The sequence below is a fragment of the Rhinoderma darwinii genome, chromosome 6, assembly GCF_050947455.1.
Source record: "Rhinoderma darwinii isolate aRhiDar2 chromosome 6, aRhiDar2.hap1, whole genome shotgun sequence".
Lineage (NCBI taxonomy): Eukaryota > Metazoa > Chordata > Amphibia > Anura > Rhinodermatidae > Rhinoderma > Rhinoderma darwinii.
In genome coordinates this window covers 14,815,543-14,831,075 of record NC_134692.1, presented here as the reverse complement: position 1 = coordinate 14,831,075, position 15,533 = coordinate 14,815,543, and the positions used below count along the sequence as shown (strand labels likewise).

Sequence of the window (15,533 nt, the reverse complement as noted above, 5' to 3'; positions counted from 1 at the left end):
GCTGTATTATTCTAACTCGCCCTAAACAAACACACTGAGAAAACAATGATGGACACAATAAACAATGGCCGTACCCCCTCCCGCCATTATATTCAGTTATACAAGTGGTGAAAGGTGTCCTGCAGAGCGCAGAGGTCATAGTCCCCCTGATAGACCCAACCTATACCGGTCAGAAAAGCCCATTTAAAGGGCATGTAGACTTTTGCAACCACTTTATAATGCGCCAAAGCATCTAAAAGGAAAAATGAACCAACTTTGCTAATAGTCTCGATTTAAAAATCTTCAACCGCTTTGTGTATACAGCCCCTATGCAGATCAAATTATCAGACTACAAATTAACACCACGTGTAGCTGGATCCTGCAGTCAGGAGTGGGCAAAGGGAATAATATATTTATAATGAAAAGTAATGCAAGCTTCTTATATTGTCTGGTCCTTATCATTTTCAATATGTCTGCTTACTTTCAGTGAATGGAAGCATTTGTATATTTTTAAAACACGTCCTGAATATGTCTGACACAGGTGCAGGGGTCCTTAGAAGTAATCGCTCTGATACACTGAATGTTTCTATTTACTGACAGCAAACAGAGATGATAAGTGAGGGATTGAAATCCAAAGTATAATGGGAAGTTTCAGAGGTCTCCTTTAAAGGGGTTGTCTCATTAGGATAACCCCTATACCACTGAAGCCGCTGCGGCTTCTAAAATCCAAAGGTTTATCGAGAAATATAGTATGATATGACGGCCATTCAAGTGGCTCTCCAATCCTGCTCACAGAGGGGTTCCCTAATATAAGCACTGTATTAGACACGTTGGTTGTTCCTTGTGATCACCCCTGAAGGAGCTGCTGTGATGAACAGCCGCCACACCATGACAATGGTCAGGATTGGAGAAGTCTCAGAACTTTAAAAAAAAAAAAAAGAAGCTTTCGACATGTCATAGTGACATGTCAAAAGTTTTGATGGATGGGGATCCGAACACTGAGACCCCCACCAATCACTAAAACAAAGCAATAGAAGCGCTGGGGTGAGCGCTGTGCTGCTTCATTCCTGATCGGCTTTCCTCGGAAAGCTGAGCGAGTAGTGTATGGACTCATAGACTTTCTATCGTGCCCATACACCGCTCCGATGAAAGCCGTTCAGAAACCAAACTGCTCAGCGCTCACCTGAGAACTTCTGTTGCTCCGTTTTAGCGATCAGTGGGGGTCTCTGTGCTCAGACTCCCACCGATCAAAACTTCTGACATGTCAAAGTTTTTTTAAAAGTTTAGTTACACTTTAATGATTGCCATGCTGCGATCAATGGCGATCGCTGGAGCTGGTGGCCTAACAAAGGCCGTGTGAGCTATCCTGCGAGAATCTCTGTAAGAGCGTACCTGAAGTATACTCTTAACAGCTGCCGGTGAATTTTACATAGGTTTTTCAATGCAATATAATAAAAAATATAAATCAGAAAAAAAATAAAACGATAATTTTTGTTTATTTTTATAAATAAGTGATGTCTGTGCAATGTAAAAAAACTAATTCTGGAATTTAATATTTGTGCATTACGCAAAAAAAAAGTTACAAAAAAAAATGCTATGGTATATGTAACGAGAAATTATACAAAACCTGCAAAAATAAACAACACCTCGAACAGGTTCAAAACTTCAACTAAGTTGTAAATCTGTTTTTGGAACTGACGGCTTTTTTATTATTGACTTGTGTTTTTCTGTTTTCTTCAGGCCTCTGACCAGCAAGCGGATGAAGGAGAGGTAAGAGCCCGTGGTGTCGGCCTCTCAGGACACTTTTTCTTGCACCTCCTTGCGGTTATCACAGGGTAACGGGTTGCATTGGGTGTGAATCTCTAAGCTAACATGTCCATTACCTTTCTGATCTAGACTCCAGTTAGGAGAAGGGAAATTCTAGATCTCAACATACTCAGCCTTGCATTTATGAAACCTGTCAGCACTAATAACCCTCACTGACCGCTGCCTGACTGTTATACATGTCGTTGAGATGATTCTAAAGATGTCCATGTACTAAAGAATCTTATTGTAGAAAAATACATTTTAATCTTTGGGGAGCTGTAAGCAAATTCACTAAGCAGAGTCAATAGTGACAACAGCATCGGGGGAGAGCCCCTCTGTCATCCTATCGGCCACCCACGACACGTGGCAACCGGCAGGGGGGTCCTGAATGCGGCAGATCTGCCATATTAGTACTCCCATTCCCACTAAGCACATTGATCACCTTTCCACAGGAAAGGTGATAAATGTATGATCGCTGGGGGCCCCACCATGAGACCCCCACTGATCACAAGATTCTACTCACTGCACGATCTCAGTGAGGAGGATTATGAATTTTATCACCTATCCTGTAGAGTCACAGTGTACATACATTACATTACTTATCCTGTACTTCTCCTGGGTTACATCCTGTATTATACTCCAGAGCTGCACTCACTATTCTGCTGGTGGAGTCACTGTATACATACATTACATTACTTATCCTGCACTGATCCTGAGTTACATCCTGTATTATACTCCAGAGCTGCACTCACTATTCTGCTGGTGGGGGTCACCGTGTACATATATTACATTACTTATCCTGCACTGATCCTGAGTTACATCCTGTATTATACTCCAGAGCTGCACTCACTATTCTGCTGGTGGAGTCACTGTGTACATACATTACATTACTTATCCTGTACTTCTCCTGGGTTACATCCTGTATTATACTCCAGAGCTGCACTCACTATTCTGCTGGTGGAGTCACTGTGTACATACATTACATTACTTATCCTGTACTGATCCTGAGTTACATCCTGTATTATACTCCAGAGCTGCACTCACTATTCTGCTGGTGGAGTCACTGTGTACATACATTACATTACTTATCCTGTACTTCTCCTGGGTTACATCCTGTATTATACTCCAGAGCTGCACTCACTATTCTGCTGGTGGAGTCACTGTGTACATACATTACCTTACTTATCCTGTACTGATCCTGAGTTACACCCTGTATTATACTCCAGAGCTGCACTTACTATTCTGCTGGTGGAGTCACTGTGTACATATATTACATTACTTATCCTGTACTGATCCTGAGTTACATCCTGCATTATACTCCAGAGCTGCACTCACTATTCTGCTGGTGGAGTCACTGTGTACATACATTACATTACTTATCCTGTACTGATCCTGAGTTACATCCTGTATTATACTCCAGAGCTGCACTCACTATTCTGCTGGTGGAGTCACTGTGTACATACATTACATTACTTATCCTGTACTGATCCTGAGTTACATCCTGCATTATACTCCAGAGCTGCACTCACTATTCTGCTGGTGGAGTCACTGTGTACATACATTACATTACTTATCCTGTACTTCTCCTGAGTTACATCCTGTATTATACTCCAGAGCTGCACTCACTATTCTGCTGGTGGAGTCACTATACATACATTACATTACTTATGCTGTACTGATCCTGAGTTAGACTGTTATCTCCCAGCATTCCCTGCTTGGTATGTTTGTTATGTTAATTTGCATTTCTTGTCCTCTTTACTGCAGACACTATACAGTAAGCATGTTATAGGAAAAACGAACTGTTCCTCTGCATTAAAGGAGTTCAACTCAGCTGTTAGCAATATGCCTATTGACTGGCTTGATGACTGTTTCCAATAACCAGCAGAATTATGAGTGCAGCTCTAGAGTATATTACAGACTAGCACTGGATCAGAGCTAAGTAATGTCATGTATTTGCAAGGTTTTTCTATGTGACTGTCCACAATTGACTGCCATTAAGCATTTACTGCCAGAGCTGTTATATTGGTTGTCACCCAGCTTTCCCAGAAGCAGATACAAATAAGTAACCAATATATAGCTAAGATTTATTTTCTATATTTTGGGAGAAGAGGACAACTCAACGACTTCTTAACCAAACCAGTGTTCATCCTAATTGATATTTTAGCGTAGTGTCTGGACCTGAGGATCGTTGACAAGCAGCAGTGTTAGTATTGTGCCAGCAGAAGAATAAGGACAAGGATGTTTGTTTTAATAATTCAGCTTGATCTTAATAAGTTTTTGGCAACAGCAGTAAAAGAACCTGTTTTATAGAGGATAAGGAGACTCCAAGTAGACGGTTCTTGGCAGCGGTTCTCATCCTCCTTCTCAAGGACGTATCACAAAAAGAACACAGCACTAATGGCGGACTGTTGACAGCCGTCGTCCATGGAGCTGCGTTCTCCGGTTCTCAGAATGGAAAAAGTTTTTTTATTTTTTTAAGGCAAAACCCATACGAGGCAGACTTTTTCCGCAGTGGGTTTCACTGGATTGAGCTGCAGATTTGATGTAGATTTCACACTATGCATTTAAAGGGTTAAATCGGCACTCAAAATCTGCAAGATTTCCGCACGAGGATGATTTTAAAGTCTGCAGCATGGTCATATATTCGGAGTTTTTCTGCTACGTGTTAATGGGGTTTTTCAGAACTCCATTCAAAGTATTCTGCTTTACATTTCCGTGGACTCGTGGTGCGGAAACCGCAGCGCAAATCTGGAGCAATTCCGTCAAGTCTGACCGTAAGCTTACCTGATTTAATTGCATGTCCCCTCTGTGTTTTTAATTCCATGTTTTTTGTTATACAGGACTTTGCTAAGGACAGATATGGGGTCTCCGTAATGATACAGTCTGAAGAGAGACCTGGTATGTATATGCAATATTCCGATCCGTATCTTATCGCCCTGGCTTAACCCTTTTTCTTTTGGGACCCTTTTCACCTCCAGAAATAAATACTTAAATCTAAAATCAAAAAATCATATTATACCCCCATACTCATATCTTTTCTAAAAGTAGACACTTAAAAGTGGCACCCAGCACTTTACACTCATGGGCGCCTTCATCCAATTTTGCATCAAAGCTTGACTTTTTTTCAAAACTTCTTACAAATTTTGTGGCTAAAAGTCTCATCAGAGCTGAGCCGGAGACCCCCCCCCCCCCCCCACACGCCTCCTAAAAATAAAAGATGCGCAGAGGTCATACATCCCGCTTATGTCTATATCTACGTGCACACTGTGTCTCTTCACAAAATCACCGGAACTGAATGGGCTAGAAAATCTCCGCAATCCCGAAACTAGTAAATGTCATGGAGTCGACAACTAGCCTGACGTAGCTCAGTGTTGATTGGATGTGTAATTTCTCTGCTCCGAACTCCTGTACTAGGAAAAAAAGGACCTCCTAAGGCTGCGTTCACATCTGCATCAGGGCTCCGTTCCGTTCGAGCTTTCCGTCAGAACGGAGCCCTGACTGACGCAATCGGAAACCATATGTTTCCGTTTCCATCACCAATGATTTCAATGGTGACGGATCCGGTGCCAATAGTTTCCGTTTGTCTCAGTTGTGTAAGGTTTCCGTCGTTTTGACGGAACGAATAGCGCAGTCGACTACGGCATTGATTGACATTAGACTAGGTACCGAGCAGGGATCCCCTCTTTATGGCATCTATATGCTCTAACAGGACATATGGAAAGGGGTCGTCTTGTTTAATGTCCGTCAGTGCGTTTTGAAAGACGGTGAGTACGTTCTGGGTTATATTCATCTGTATGACAGAAGTTAAAATGACAAACAAATGGGTCACGCGTTTCGCACCTCGCTGGGTTAACTCATTTAGTTGAATTCCTGTTATTATTTGCTGATCGGGTTTTCTGTTCCTGTACACACGGACATCCTCTAACCGTATAAATAAAGAGTGTCATTTTATATAATAAAAATCTCTTATAAGTGATTCAGAACTGAAAAGTAAACGGAAAAACAGTTCATGTCAGTGCAGAAAGATATTTTTATTTTATGTTTTGCTAATTATTCAAACTCCTTTTATTATCAGCCGGGAGCTATTAGGGGAATTCCGTGCGCCGTTCGGCCAGGATTAATTACTTTGCATGTTTCTGCAGGAAGCGTCGCTCTCAGATGGGTTTCACCTGTGCAGGTGTCTTGTGCATTTTCTACTCTCCTAGAGTGAAATCAAAAATCAAGCGAAAATCAAAATCTGCTTTTAGCTCTTGCACAGAACTTAACTGGGACGGAAAATACTAACAGCAGACCACAGAATCTCACATGTAGAGTCGTGTCAGAGATAAAAGTGAGGAAAGTGAAGCGTTTAGCACCTTGGAGTGTGAGATTCTTCATTTCTACTCTTGTATTTTGTGACAGCCACAACTTTTATAGATGACTGTTTAAAGAGTATTTCTCAAAAAATATAAAACCCCCATAAATTGCCAGTAAATATCCGTCCGTGACTCCTCCTTTGCCTGTCAGTCTTTTAAAGTGTCCTCCAGTTGCGATCTACTGCCCTACCTGACATCGGGCGTGGAGAGACGCTTAGGCCTTGTTCACACTGCGTGTATCTGACGCGTTTTACGCTCCCAAAAACGCATGCTTTAAGCTTCCCATTGACATCATTGGGAAAATGCATTGTAGTGCATAGAACTAGTTGGTTTTTTTTTACGCGTGCGTGTTTAAAAAACGCATAATGTAAAAAAAAAAAAAAAAGCTTTGGTCGCAATTCTTGGCGCGTAAAATACGTCTAATTCCCATAGTCAATCGAAGTCCAAATTACGCACCAGAAAAAGTGCCAAAAATGCTCACAAAACGCGTAGAAAAAGACTATTTTAAGAAGCGCTTTACAAAAACGCAAGCATTTTCAGACGTTTACGTGGTTTTTTTTGGTTTTTTTGCCGCCGTGTGAACAAGACTTTAGGCATAGGGGCAGTACTTGGCAACCATATGACCTCAGGAGAATATCATGCACGGGTCATATTAATTAGATTAGGACCAGTCCACGATACCCTCCGGGCGCTGTATGGTTGCCACGGTCACTGTACTGCCCAATATGCAGTAGCGTCTCCCCACGCCTGATGTCCGGTGGAGCGGGAGATCGTAACAGGAGGTCGACTTTAAAATCACGTTGAGCTGTTAATTATATTTATCTGTTTCTGGGTCCGCTGGGTTACAGCCAATATGGCCGTCGTAACCGCTTCTGCGGGAGTAACACCCTACTGGACCTTGACCTGTGGCTCTTCAGCAGTTGCAAAACTACAACTCCCAGCGTGCCCTGACGACCTGATATTTAATGGAGCAGGGTCCAGAGCTGTTTTCTTTGTATCGCTCTTTGGTGCTGATTCTTACTTATTAAATTTTGCATAAACAACGACCCAGGAGGTGAAAACTGATTAAAGAGACTACGGAGTGTGACCTGCAGAAAGTTGTGTGGGAGATGAAAGTAAAGTTAGAACACAATGTGGTTTTCTTCATATACAAAAATGTGTCGCTGTTTCTGTGTCTTCTCCGGTTTACAGTCTGGTTTGGAGGATATTGATCCTGTACATAAGATACTTAGGCCCTGTTCACACAGATTATTTTGGCGCTGATTTTGACGCGGAGACCACGTCGGAATCAGCGCCATAAAAATGCAGAAACCGCATTCCATTGATTTCAATGGGAGGCAGAGGCAGTGGTTTTTAAGAAAAAAGCGGCATGTCCTTTCTTGCCACGTTTTACGCCTCTGACCTCCCATTGAAATCAATGGGAGGCAGAAAAGACCTGCGGCGTTAGTTTCCGAGCGTTTTTTGATTGCGATCCTTACATTAGTTTCATGGCCTCAGGCGAAAACCGCGGCAAAACAGCGCTGCCAGGTCAAAATCTGCCTCAAAATTCCTGAAGAAATCCTGAGGCAGATTTTTTCTGCTTGCAAAATACTCTGTGTGAACACGGCCTTATTGTCACTCTTACACCGCTGTGATGTTGCTTTTATTCTTCACACTGTCGGATATTGTTGTAATAATGGGCACTGATTGTAGGGTTAGGCCTCATTTACACAACTGTATTACAGCGCCATACATCCCCCGATTTGTACAGAGTCATAATACCGTGTCTATGGGATTGCAACATTATATACAGTATAGCGATGGAATAATTTTTTTGTCAGGGGTCTTTATGGATATGATGACAGGGGCCAATGACGCGTTTCATAAAGCCGTGTCAGCTTGTGTAAATAAATCCTATGGCAGCCATGATTTCTCCTTTTATTTTTTTTCCTCCAGAGAGGGTTCTTGTGAGAGTGAAAGACCTGACGCTGCAGAAAGCTGATGAAACAGTCTGGGTCCGTGCCAGGGTCCACACCAGCAGAGCAAAGGGTAAGAGCTCATGTTCTCACTGTATAGTGGCCACGGGATCTTCTACATCAAATAAGATGCACCTTCACAGAATTAATGAGACTGATATTTCCATCTGTTATAGTTAAAGGGGAAGGAGCCACTGCATTCAAGTGAATGGAAGTGAGCTGCAATACCAGGCGCAGCCACTACCAAATCTACAGCGCTGTGCCTGGTAAGCAATGATGGTGACGTGTATGAGGCTCATTCAGTCAGCTGACTGGAGCGGTCCTGGGACTCAGGCCATCAATATCCTATCAGAGGGGGGTCTATCTTAAAGGGTAACTAAATTTTCAACAAACTTCTGACTTGTCAGAAGTTTTGATCGCTGGGGGTCTGAGCACTGAGACCCCCTCCGATCACTAAAACAAATCAGCAGAAGCGCTCGTGTGAGTGCTGAGCCGCTTAGTTTCTGTTCTGCTTTTCTCGGAAAGCCAAGCAGTTGGTGCATGGATTCAACAGAAAGTCTATGGGCCCCGTACACACCGCACCGCCTCCTTTAGCCTTGCATTCGTTTTACCTGGAGTGTTCCTTTAAATTCCCCGCCATCAGAAGAATACAGGTGCTGTTTGGACCTTTTTAAAATGGGTTTTAAACCTGGTTGAAAAGGGCCTAAATTGATAAATGTTCCTCTCTATTCATCTCCTCGGACCCACTGCAGTTTTTCTTTAGAAAGCTACATCATGAAGTGTGTCCTCCGTGACCGTGGCAGCCAATCGCTGCCCACCTCTGTAATGTTCAGTCAATAGCAACGTCCTTTCCGGCAGCGCAGAACAATCCTCCGTGCCCTCAGTACAATTCTCACTCCTTTTCTGATACTTTGCTACAATGTATCAGTGCAGGTAAACTGTTTCAGCGTGGAGTCCAGACCGTTTAGCTCACAGGGGGTTGTCTAGACTGGATCCAATTGTAGTAAATCCTCTGCTGTTTGACGTAATAGGCCTGTACAGATTTTTCAGTCTCCGAATATTCTCTTTCACTGACAGTAAGCAGATGTCTTGAAATTGTGGAGAAATTGAAACACAAAGTATATTACAAAACTGTCGAACTTTCCATTACTGGATGTTAATGGTATCTTGAACATGGTGACAAGTTAGAAATATGACAAAGGGCTATAGGTCTTTTTTTTTTTTTCAGTTCACTGATTCATTTGTGAGAGTAAAATGTATAACATAATGCTGAAACTCTCAGCCCAAATATAAGATGACGCCCCCCCCCCCCCATCGCTCGGCACCCAGTCTGTACTCCGCAGGCGTGGCGCACATTTCCCAAATGTCATGTTATTTTAGTCTGGCAAAATAAACATTCTTCCACTATACCAGCCCCAAAACCCATTGTGATAGAAAAGGGTATATGCCATTAGTGATTGTCAGCCCTGCTGAGTGACGGCAGACAAACACGGGCATGCCGAGGAAGTGATGCCGCTCGTCTGCTACGACAATAGACGAGGCAAAAAGATCACTGGACGCTATTTTTGTTTTTTTAATTAATTTTTTTATAATACTGATTTGATATTTTTTGTACAGTTCAAATTAGTCTATTAGTAAGGCCTTACCTTACCTGACAGTCTTAAAGGGGAAGTCCCCTATTTTAGCAATCGGTTTGGGAGCCAGTGGTTAGGTGATAAGTAGTATCCCGGCTCCCACACCGATTGCTAGAATGTGGAACCCCGGACACCCCTCCCCCCCCCCCCCCCACCTCACATCCACAGTTGGTTTGTATGGAGTGGACGCACTCGATTGGCTGTTTCCGGAATTCAACGCACATGCTCGAAAACAACAATTTACGGTTACAGTCGACGTTACACAGCCGACACCTCACTCCAGCGGGCGGAATCAAAGTTCACTTTGATTCCACCCGTTTAACACCTTAAATGCCGCGGTCAATAGGGACAGCGGCATTTAAATAGTTAGAATCGGGGGGGGGGGGGCCTCAAACACGCCATCGCGGCACGATCGGCCGTTTACAATAATTGTTATGGCAGCCTGGGGGCCTAATCTTTGTACTCTGGCCAGTGCTTCAAATGAGACTGTCCGTATCACGATATAACTGCAATACATTAGTATTGCCGTATATCATGCAAGCGATCCAACGATCTCTGGTTCAAGTAACCTAGGAGGACTAATAAAAAAATAAACGGTTAAATAACGTTTTTTTTAATGTTAAAAAAAAAAAAAGTATTAACCGTTAAAAAAAAAAAAAAAAGTTATGTAAATAAAATAAAGTAAAGTAATGTTAAATAAAATAAAAGTTAACATAACTGGTATTGCCGCGTCCATAAAAGTCCGAGCACAATACAATATAGCGTTGTTTAACCCGCTCGGTGAACGCCGTAAAAAATAATCATTATAAAACGCGCAAATTGATGTTTTTTAAAAAAGTTCTGGCTCTCAGAACACGGCGACACAAAACATGTTTTTTTTAGCAATTAGTTTTGTTTTTTTAAAAGTGGTAAAAGATAAAACAAAACCTATAAATTTGGTATCGCCATAATCGTATCAACCTGTAGAATAAGGTGCACATGTCGTTTTTACCGCCTGATGCACGGCGTAAAAACAAAACCCCCAAAAAAATGGCGTAATCGCCGTTTTTTTTCCCATTTCACCCCACAAATATATTTTTTTCAGCTTCCCAGTACATTATGCGGTACAGTACATGGTGCCATGACAAACTACAACTTGTCCCGCAAAAAACAAGCCCTCATACAGCTGTGTCGACGAAGAAATAAAAAATGTTACGGCTTTTGGAAGACGGGGAGGAAAAAACTAAAATGAAAAAACTGAAATTGGCCGTGTCTCCAAAGGGTTAATAAACTTTGTAATCATCTCGTTATTGCCGCGTTTCCACGCCATCACTGCCCGCTACTCCTCCCCGTTTACAACTTGACCTGATGGAGGCAACCAACCGCTGCGTGACGTCACTGTTGGATGAGACTGTTGGTGGCGCTTGGCTGCCACGGTCATGTGACTTGACTTTAGATTGTAAAGAGGGGACCGGGGCCGTCATGTGAGAAAGGGGCAGAATTAGTAACATTTAGCATTTTTGACATTTAATTAGGTTTGGCCTCTGTCTTTGTTATTAGAACTGAGGCATGATTACAGCAGTCATGATTCTGTAGTCATGTGATACCCCATCCCGCCGCAGGTTATTTTCCATTGACTTCTACGGAATCCTGGTACAAGTGTGAGAAATGATGGCCGCTGCATATTGAGTTGCACTGTGTCCATGACCCAATGCGTTAAGGCTCCATGCACACGTTGCGTAGTTTGCTGCGTAAAATACACACCAAAACCGCAGCAATACGCAGGAAATTCACAAGTAAAAACCCCACCTAATCGTGTTGGTTTTTTGTGCGGTTTTTCCGTTTTGGTGCGGTTTTCCTCCGCACTAGGCAGATACAATTCGCAAGCGGAAACGCAAGATAAATTGACATGCTGCCGATTTTAAAATCCGCACCGCAGGTCAATTTACGTGCAGAAAAATACCGCAGGGTATTTATGAGATTTCCTGGAATCTCGTTGACTATGCCGGTGCTGTATTACGCTGCGGTTTTGCCGCACACAAATACGCGTTTCAAAACCGCACGCAATAGACATCATGTGCATAGACCCTGACCGTTCCCGTTCTGAGTCCTATCACGTTGTGAAAATCTCCTTGAAGTCATGTCGCCCGATACATTGTTTCTAATACCTTTTAGGTCTTTTTATACCGATTGTTTATTTTTTGAGTCCATTCTTTTGAGCGTTTGTATATGTTGTGTCAGCGTGATCGACCAGCGTACAATGCACCTGTATTCTGTTTTCGCTCCTCAGGAAAGCAGTGTTTTCTGGTCCTGCGTCAGCAGCAGTTCAACGTCCAGGCCCTGGTGGCTGTGGGGGAGCGCGCGAGCAAGCAGATGGTTAAGTTTGCTGCCAAGTAAGTAAGCAATTCTATCCTGTTGTCACAGTAAACAATGGTGAGAACCCCCGTCCGTGAGGGTTGGGACCATTTTCACACATTCACATCAATGCTCCGTTTGTTTAAGAAGGAGAAAAAGAAGTGGGGGGGCAGCACTTTTTGAGATTGTCACTTCACCAGTGCGCAGAATACATTACGCTCACAATGGATTCCTGACCTGAAATTCATTGGAAGCCGGTGAAGCGGCAGTCTATCCAGCAACCGGCCACATTGCTTTTACACCAAACACAAAAGACCTGGCTGCGTCTTCAGGGATTCGGGGAGGAGGGGGGCACAGGGGGTTGTGGATATGCAGATTTGCTAAGTTTTTGCAACTTTCTTGAAACTTATTAGGAGTCTATGGGACAATGGTTTCTGGGGGACTCGGTGGAATACTGTATGAGCTGGAAAACGAGTGTTTGCAGGAGATTTTTGCTATGTTTTTAATTTTGCTTCTACATAAAAATACATTGAGTTAATTAATTGGCGCTCTGTTGTCATCAGAGACGGGATTATGGCGCTTTCACATTGCGCTAATCCCGCTCACTGATTTGTGTTATTTTTCCTCTCCGTTTTAATAATACCCTTAGGGTGCTTCCACTCGTACCAGCCACAACCACACTTCAATACCGTATGCTTTTCTAAACCCCTTCCCGCCCTGCGCCGTAATAGTACATCTTAGTGAGCGTGTCGTTCCTGCGAATCATTGAACTATTATCGCGCAGTTATGGTTCGGCACAGAAGCCGTGTCCATTCTATCACTTTCGGGTGCCAGTTGTGTTATACAGCCGATACTCCACTCTAATGGCCAGGATCGGAGGTAACTCCGATCCAGACCATTTAACGCCTTTGATGCCTCAGTCCCTTGCAACCGCAAAACCTAAGTGGTTTTATACACAGAAGGGGCTTCTTTTGTAAGCCTATCAGCACCCCCATGATGTGATTGCGGGTTGCCAATGAATTGCCATGGCAGTTGGGGGCTGCCATGTATGAGACCCTATTACGCTGTCTGTCAGAGTTACACTGACTGGCATCATACACTGCAACACAGAAGTTTTGCAATGTATTATAGTAGAGATTAGGGGATCGCATGATCAAGTTCCATAGAGGGAATAAAATAAAAAAAGATCTGTCTTTTGGAATGCCGAAATGAAAAAAAAAAAAATAATTCCTGGATCTATAAAATCACCTATTTTTTATTTAATTTTTTTTACATATTAAAACCAGACAATAAAACATAACCCTTTTTTATTTTATTTTTTGTCTATTTTTATTTTGTGATTGTAGATTTATTTATTTTTTATTCTGTTTTCTGTACATGATTATGGGGGCAGCCATCTTGCCTGAGCTGCTGTTAACAGCATTGAGGCTGGATTCACACGAGCATGTTCATTTCCTGATATACAGAACGCATGTCGGCCGCATTTCCCGGACCGAACACACTGCAGGGAGCCGGGCTCCTAGCATCATACTTATGTACGATGCTAGGAGTCCCTGCTTCGCTCTGGGAAAACTGTCCCGTACTGTAATCATGTTTTCAGTACGGGACAGTAGTTCCGCGGGGAGACAGGGACACCTAGCGTGATAGATAACTGTGATGCTAGGAGCCCGGCTCCCTGCACTGTGTTCGGTCCAGGAAATGCGGCCGAAAAGCGGACCGTATATCACGGACCGAACATGCTCGTGTGAATCCAGCCTTAACTGTGTTCACACTGAGTTTTTTGCAGGAGGAAAATTCCTCCTGCAAAAACTGCTCCAGTAGGTTTTTGCACAGTGGTTTGACAAAAACTCGTCAAAACACTCGTCGAGGTTTTTTTTTTCTCTTTCTGACTCATTGAAATGGGGTTTTGGAGGCGGAAACCGCCTCAAGATGTATCATGTTGCTTCTTTTTACCACGACGAGTTTTTTTTACTCGTGGTAAAAAAACTCGTCTGCCTCCCATTGAAATCAATGGGAGGCATTTTCGGGCGGTTTTTGAGGAGTTTTTTGGCGCGGTTTCTGCCCCAAAAAACTCATCAAAAAACTCTGTGTGAACAGGGCCTTAGAGCTATGCTTTACAGCAGCCACATGAACCATAGGAAGCAATAGTTTGGAGCTGACCTATTGACTTCTATCGGAGAGTGTTGTGGGCATGCTCTGTGACCTGTACAGAGGTCATTGTGCAGGGAGGGGAGAGCTGTGTCCATCACCTATTGTCAATGGTGGATCCTGTGTTAACTAATATAAATATATAATGAGATGACTGTTTAGAAATGATCAGTCACCTCTGGGACCCCCCACTGATTCTTAGAATAAATAAGACCGCAGTGCGAAATCAGTACCCTTCTTAGTATTCCCTGCACAGCGGCGCTCCTGGCCACCTGGCTGAGAAGAGAACTGCAGCCAGCCCCATTAACTTAAATAGGGCAATGCTGCAGTTCCCTTCACAGTGGGTGGCCGGGGCGCCGCTGTGCAGGGAGAAGCAGTGTCACCTACAGTCATGGCCGGCTTTCTGTACTCTTATTCCAAACTTCAACAAGGCAAAGTTCATTACATCTTTATTGTGATTCTGTAAGGAAACCCCGGGGTAGGAGCTGTGGTTGGGAGTTCCCAGCTGCCTACGTCCTATACAGAGATCTAGCCACAAGTCTACAAGATAAATTACCCCTAAAATCAGATTTTATTTCCCGGTTTGTATTCAAGGCAGTAAATGCGATACAATTAAAGGCCAATTTAATTTTGTTGTCAAAACCACAGGAATGATTCCGTTAGACATCAGCTGGAGGGGAATGGTAATTTTTCTGGATTGTGGCATTCAGGGCTAGAGAATTTCAGGATCTGGTTTTGCGATGTAGCAATACAGTAAAATTCCTTTAATCTGACATCAATGGGACCTCATAGGTGCTGGATTATAAAATATTCTGGATTTTTGTGCGATCAAAGTAAAGTATAGAGATCCTTCAGCAACAAAAAGTACAAAATAGGAGAGTAAAGGGGAATCCCGATCTCAAGTATTCATGGCATATGTACAGGATATTAATACTGGGAGTCTCCCCTCTGGGACCCCCACCAAGTGCGGCCATCTTTCCATTATTGTCAATGCAGCTGGCAGCCGTTTTGCATCAGTTAATGGGATCAAGGGATCCCTATTTTCCCAATAGTTGGGGGTCCCAAATGTGGGGGATTTATGGCATACAGTGTGAATATGCCATAAATGTTTGAGATGGGAATCCCCTTTTAACATAAAATCTGCAGCTCTCACCCAATTCTCTGCTCAGTCTTCTGCTTCTTGTCCTGTGAAATTCCACATTATATTGCAGTTCTGTGCTGGAAAAAATGCCGGATTATCAGTCTTTCTGGATTATTGAATGCCGAATTAAAGGAATCCTCACAGTTTGTTTTTTTTACTGGAGAAAATACACAGCCATCAT

General features: G+C 43.0%; 1 protein-coding gene across 1 annotated transcript in view; it reads left to right on the top strand.

Annotated features, from left to right (window-relative positions):
• The window catches only part of DARS1 (aspartyl-tRNA synthetase 1), an 80,679-nt gene that overhangs the window by 23,781 nt on the left and 41,365 nt on the right, over window positions 1-15,533 (top strand). Inside the window, exons 3-6 of the mRNA XM_075829231.1 lie at window positions 1,720-1,749; window positions 4,626-4,683; window positions 8,076-8,168; window positions 11,999-12,101. Coding sequence (XP_075685346.1) covers window positions 1,720-1,749; window positions 4,626-4,683; window positions 8,076-8,168; window positions 11,999-12,101 — 284 coding nt within the window. The remainder of the gene's footprint in view (window positions 1-1,719; window positions 1,750-4,625; window positions 4,684-8,075; window positions 8,169-11,998; window positions 12,102-15,533) is intronic.